This window comes from Microtus ochrogaster, chromosome 18 (assembly GCF_000317375.1).
Source record: "Microtus ochrogaster isolate Prairie Vole_2 chromosome 18, MicOch1.0, whole genome shotgun sequence".
Taxonomy (NCBI): domain Eukaryota; kingdom Metazoa; phylum Chordata; class Mammalia; order Rodentia; family Cricetidae; genus Microtus; species Microtus ochrogaster.
This window is the reverse complement of record NC_022020.1, coordinates 22935643-22942052: the sequence shown is the minus strand read 5'-3', so window position 1 is coordinate 22942052 and position 6410 is coordinate 22935643. Positions and strand designations below refer to the sequence as shown.

Sequence of the window (6410 nt, the reverse complement as noted above, 5' to 3'; positions counted from 1 at the left end):
AGTCTCAGGAGGTCCCATTTATTCAATGTTGTCCTTAATGTCTGTGCTGCTGGGGTTATACGTAGGAAGTGGTCTCCTGTTAGGCAACTTTTTTGATGGTCAGAAAAGATAGACATTGATGGTGCTCACAAAGATACCTCTTTCAGAGAGCGCCTCCAGATCAAGAGAGGTGTGCCTCAGGGCTGCTGCTGCGTCTTTAGAGACTGACTAGTCACATAGCTCTGAGATTTAATATTCCTTTCTCCCAACTGGACTCCACAGTGAGCAGGGAGTGTTACCTAGTTCTTAACACAAACAACATTCTCCTTAGGGCAAGGAGGAGTTGCTCGAGATGGGAGAAGGTATCTCAGATTTTGGAGCCTATTGTGTATATCTTATGGTGGAAAGGCTCATCACCCTCCTGTGCTTCTGGGTATGCCTTCATTCTGAGGTGGAAGCTCCTCAGCTGGCTGGCCTGGATACATACCAGGGAATGCTATAAAGAACTGGGACAGACACTAAAAACACGCGATGCCTGCAAGCAAACCTTTTCTGCCGTATTGAAAAACTGCTGAGGCAGCAGCCCCAATAGCCCCGCAGCATGGCAAGATACTTTTAGGTTAACTGTCTAAGAATAAAATTCAAGTTTTATAAGTGCTTGAAAATATTTTCACAGTTAGAATGACTGCAGACAAGTACTCTGGTCAATAAAAACAATTCAGAAATTATGAAGTTATAACCTATTTTTGTTATGCTTTCATATCACTGTGTTTGTGATTATTACTTGTTTATTTATAAACAGGGTTTTGTTTAGCCCAAGTAGCTCCAGACTACCGAGATGCATACTGTGCCTGGTTTCTATGGTGTTAAGGACCAAACACAAGACTCCTATATATGTGCACTGTACTGACTGAACTACATCCCAAGACTTAATATTCTGATTGATATGTATTTTGTTTCATCATTTTAAAAGCCAACATTGAGGTGAGGGTGATTAGAGAGATGGATCAGGTGTTAAGAGCACTCACACTATGCAGCTTACAGCTATGGGTAACTCCAGCTTCCGAGGGTCTGATGACTTCTTGTGGCCTCTGGGCACTGCACTCACTTGTCCATATTGGGCTGAAAAGATGACTTAGTAACTTAGAAGCGTACTGCCCTTGCAGAGGACCCAAGTTCCATTTTCAATACTCAGGTGGCTCACAACCACACGTAACTCCCATGTCCAGGAAGATCTCATCCCTCTGACTGCTGAAGGCACCTGAATTCTTGTACATACCCCTCCCCACCATACACAAAACTAAAATAAAAATTTAAGCAGCTAACATAGCATATACTTCCAAATGCTCTAATAGTAGGATACAGCTTCGAATATTTTCTGTAGGAAAATGCAACAAGCAAACATCATTATAAGTGATGCTAAATAGGAAATGATCGCATTGTAGCACAACAGGGCCCTTTTTTCATTTGCTTTTAAAGAGCCTTTGTGTAGGGGCTAGAGCGCATGTACTGCTCTGCCAAAGAACCAAAGCTGGATTCCAGCACCCATGCCAGGCAACTTACCTGTTACTCAAGCTTCAGGAGGATCTGTCGCCTTTGTCTGACATGTACCGGTGTGCTCACATACAGACAGACATAAACACATAATTAAAAATAATTTTTTTTTGGTTTTTCGAGACAAGTTTTCTCTGTGGCTTTGGAGCCTATCCTGGAACTAGCTCTGTAGACCAGGCTGGTCTCGAACTCACAGAGATCCGCCTGCCTCTGCCTCCCGAGTGCTGGGATTAAAGGCGTGCGCCACCATCGCCCAGCTAAAAATAATTTTCTTGAGACAGGGTTTCTCTGTGTAACAGCCTTGGCTGTCCTAGAACTTGCTTTGTAGACTAGGCTGGCCTTGAACTCAGAAATCTGCCTGCCTCTGCCTCCTGAGTGCTTGAAAGAGAGTGGGGGGAGGAGAAGAGAGAGCTGTCTGGAATGAGAGAGTAAACTGTTAGCACTGCTGAAGTTCAGAAATGCAAGATAGGATTTGGAGGCTTTACTAGGAGCTGCATGGATTGTGTGGCTTCCTATCCCCATGAGTCCTTTTTTGAAGGGTTTTTATTCTCAGCATTGAATGTTAACACGGGTTTTAAACTCTGTGAGGAAAGTGTATGCAACACCACTTCCTTCCTTCCAACCAGCATTCTTAACTACAATTCTTTGGGGTTGGGACATGGTTCAGTGCTTGAGTACTGGCTGCTTTTGCAGAGGACCCAGGCTCAGTTCTCCACATCCACTTGGTGGTTTACAACCATCTGTAACTCCAGTTTCTGGAGATTTGATGCTCTCTTCTGGCTTCCAAGAACACTGAACACACAGTGATATATAGGCATAACAAAATACAGGCAAAGACCATGCATATAAAATAATAGTAATGACAACATCAGCAATAATAATAATACAAATTTTTTGACACGGTTCCTAGTATTGTTTATTATTATTGTTGGTGTCATTACTATTATAATTCCCTGATGGTCAGTTTAGGCAGCCTTCTGACAGGCTGGGTCAGGTTGCCTAAACTGACCATCAGGGAATCAATAAGAAATCTTGGTCATTTAAATAACATTCCCCACCCCAATTTTAATTATGTGTATATATGTTTTTCTGCGTGTGGGTTTGTGTGTGTGAGTGCAGTGCCTACAGAGGCCAGAAGTGTCAGGTCCCCCAAGATTGGAATTACAGACGATGATAAGCTACTGAGAAGGTGCTAGGAACTGAACCTGGGATCTCTTGGAAGAGAGTGCTCTTACCTGCTAATTCATCTCTTGAGACGCATTTTGTTACCAAATGCGATAGCTAATTTGTTTATTGACTGTCCTTTAGTATTAGAAGTTTAATTTCACTTAAAATTACTATTTTCATTATTATTGTATTACCTGCTCATGCCACAGTGTTTATATGAAGATTGGAGGGAAAACTGCTGAGTCCTGGCGCTGGTCCTTCCTTCACTTTTAAGATGTCCTTACTAGTAATAGCAGCACATCAGGACAATAAGTAATGCTATTAATTATTGAAAATTACATAAAAATTACAATAAAATTACACTTGAAAATTTAACACACCATGTTGGCCTGTTGTTTTAATTCAGAATTCGAAGGTCATCATTTAGTTCAAAAGATGAAAAGAGAGAAGACAGAACACCATATCAGTTGGTCAAGAAACTTCAGAAAAAAATCAGACAATTTGAGGAGCAATTTGAAAGGGAAAGAAATAGCAAGGTAAGTTTGTCATGTGGCCTGTAACAAGTTTAAATTCATACTATAGCCAAGAGAGGAGGGTCTTGGAGCAGGTGCTCCAGCTCTCTGCTCAGAACACACCCGAGATCCTAGAGAAGCAGTAGTGGTCCTGGACCCCTGCGAGCCATCCGGTCCTCAGGTCTGGATTGCTGGGACAGTGTTCTTGTTTTCATGTGCAAACAACGTTTTAGAATTTTTAAACTAAATTCTTTTTTTTTTTTTATTTATTATGTATACAATATTCTGTCTACATGTGTGCCTACAGGCCAGAAAAGGGCACCAGACCCCATTACAAATGGTTGTGAGCCACCGTGTGGTTGCTGGGAATTGAACTCAGGACCTCTGGAAGAGCAGGCAATGCTCTTAACCACTGAGCCATCTCTCCAGCGCCTTAAACTAAATTCTTTAACAGATCAAAGTTCTGCTCTGAGATAAACCACAAGTAACAAAAGGGGAGGGAGGAAATGAAGAAATTGTGTACTTCTAATGGTTAGAACCTGTATGTCAGAAGTCTTAATGCCTAGAAATGAAACACTACCTTCAAACCAGGATCCTTCCAGTTGTCTGACCATGAAAAGCTTGATAACAGATTAAAGTGAGAATTAAATGAAACTTATGTTATAGGAACCATAAAATACTATGGGGAATGAATTAATGTAACTGTTGTGTATTACAAAGTCAGTGATCCTTCTCCATAACTTTGTAGCCCTCCTACAGTGACATCGCAGCCAATCCGAAGGTACTGAAATGGATGACAGAGCTTACAAAGCTACGGAAGCAGATTAAAGGTATAAGTGTGTGTCTTGTGGAAAATCTGCATCTTTTAAAAGCATAATTCTATACAAAAAAGTCGTTATAATTTTTGATAATTTTAAATCTTGGAACTGGTGTACGCCTTTAATATCAGCACTTAGGAGGCAGAGGCAGGCAGATCTTTGAGTTCGAGACCAGCCTGGTCTACAGAGCAAGCTCCATGACAGCCTGAGTTACACAGAGAAACCCTATCTTGAAAAACAAAACAAAATAAAAAATAATCTATTTTGGAGCTTTTTGGGGAAAAAAATAGATTTCCTTTTATTTTTAAGGTCAGTAGTAAGAAATGGGAATCTTTGTGCTGTGTTCTTCCTAATCTCTTGTCTTGTGTGAGTATTATTACTCTTTTGAAAGATCCCTACATTACATTCATAGGTGCATTGATCCTATACAGTTTATCTGAAATATGTTGTAAATGTCAAGTTGCTTTGGGTTTTGGTAGGTACTTCATTAAGATCTTTGTGTGTGGGTGGGAAGTAAAATTTTATCTAAGCTAATATAACTAGGAGCTGGGAGCATTGCTCAGTGCTGGAGTCCTTGCCTACTGTGTGTGGCCCTGCGGTCCGTCTCTAGTTCCTAGGCTTAGTCAATTTTTGAAACTATAAAAATTAACTGCTAAGTTGTAAATTTTTCTTAAGTCATAAATTATGCCAGATATTTTAGTATAGTGTTAATATAGTTAAATTTTATTTATTCTGTGTTTACTGAGTGTGCTTTAATAATTGCCACTACTTGGGGGCTGGAGAGATGGCTCAGCAGTTAAGAGCATTGCCTGCTCTTCCAAAGGTCCTGAGTTCAATTCCCAGCAACCACATGGTGGCTCACAACCATCTGAAGTGAGGTCTGGTGCCCTCTTCTGGCCTTCAGGCATACACGCAGAAAGAATATTGTATACATAATAAATAAATAAATATTTAAAAAAAATAATTGCCACTACTTTAAACGTTACTTGTGTGAAAAAGGGCTTACAATGTGGATCATTGCTTTGATTCATTTGAACTTAGTGAAATTTTTAATATCTAAGATTTAAGACACTGTTCCTACCGTTGTAGACTTTAGTCTTGTGGTTAAGATCATTTTTTTGAACCCTTTTTAAAAAGGATTATCTCCCTCTATAGTTCTAGTAAACATTTCCTTATTATTTAAACCACTTTCCAGCCATTAATTATTATATTAAATTGACTAAACAGCCTAATGTTCCAATTCTCTTCCACTCTTACTGTCCTGTAGTTCCTCCTTTGCACACCACCAGAAGTATCTTTTAAAAAATATCATTACTTTTTTGTTATATTCTCTCACCGGGTTTTCCTTTCTAAGTCCAAACTCTATACCATAGCTCTTAAGAACTTGCACACACTGCCCTTTGTAGATCTTTATCTTGTTAATGTCTCATTTCTGTTCTCAATCTTAGAAGAATTTAGGGCTTTTGACCAGGCTATTGCCTCAATTGGGCACAAATGCTTTTTCCCTAAGTCTTCTGTGCTGGATATAGTTGAATGTGGAATGTTCTGTTCATTCCATGTTCAACCAGAATGACACCATTCAGAGAGGCCTTCTTTGTTTTTGTTTGTTTTGTTTTTCCAGACAGAGTTTCTCTGTATAGCCCTTACTGTCCAGAGCTCTGTAGACCTGGCTAGCCTCCCGAATGCTGGGATTAAAGGCATGTGCCACCACTGCCCAGTTAGAGACATTCTTTTCTTTGTTAATCCCATGTTGTTCTTCCTCCACAAAGGACGGTCTCTCTAGCACTGTGACTCCCACTTTTATTTTCCTTGTGTGCAGTCTGGAGTTCAATGTCAAACACCTTTCTCAATAATTTAAAAAAAAAAAATCATTTTTTTTTCCTTTGAGACAGGGTGTCTCTGTGTAGCCCTGACTGACCTGGAACTCACTGTGTAGAGGGTGGCCTTGAACAAAGATCCACCTGCCTTTGCCTCCCTAGTGCTGGAATTAAACCCAGCCCACGCTCAGATTTTTTAAGACAGGGTCTCATTGAAGCTGGAGTTCACTGAATGGTTAGCCTGGCTAGGCACAAGCATCAGAGAGCCTCCCACCTCTGCTGCTGGGGATCTGAACTGAAGTCTTCAGGCTTGCACAGCAAACATGTTCCCAACTGAACCATCTCTCCAGTCCTCTCTTTTATCTTCTTCATAACACTTAGCAGTTGAAATAACTAAAACTATTAATAGAATTGTCTTTCCTTCCTTGAAAAACAGTATGTACACCATAAAAATGTGTTTTGTTTAGTTCCCTTTGGTGCTTATAAACGTATCATGCTTTGCAGTAGGCTGCTCGTAAATATTATTTATTTATTTATTTATTTATTTATTTATTTATTTATTT

The 6410-nt window shown here is 39.9% G+C and overlaps 1 protein-coding gene across 4 annotated transcripts in view; it reads left to right on the top strand.

Moving 5' to 3' along the window:
* The window catches only part of Fam13b (family with sequence similarity 13 member B), a 63366-nt gene that overhangs the window by 38132 nt on the left and 18824 nt on the right, over positions 1-6410 (top strand). For all 4 annotated transcript variants that reach the window (XM_013349541.1, XM_013349540.2, XM_013349539.2 and 1 more), the window contains 2 exons: positions 3107-3236; positions 3961-4042. In XM_013349541.1, coding sequence (XP_013204995.1) covers positions 3107-3236; positions 3961-4042 — 212 coding nt within the window. The remainder of the gene's footprint in view (positions 1-3106; positions 3237-3960; positions 4043-6410) is intronic.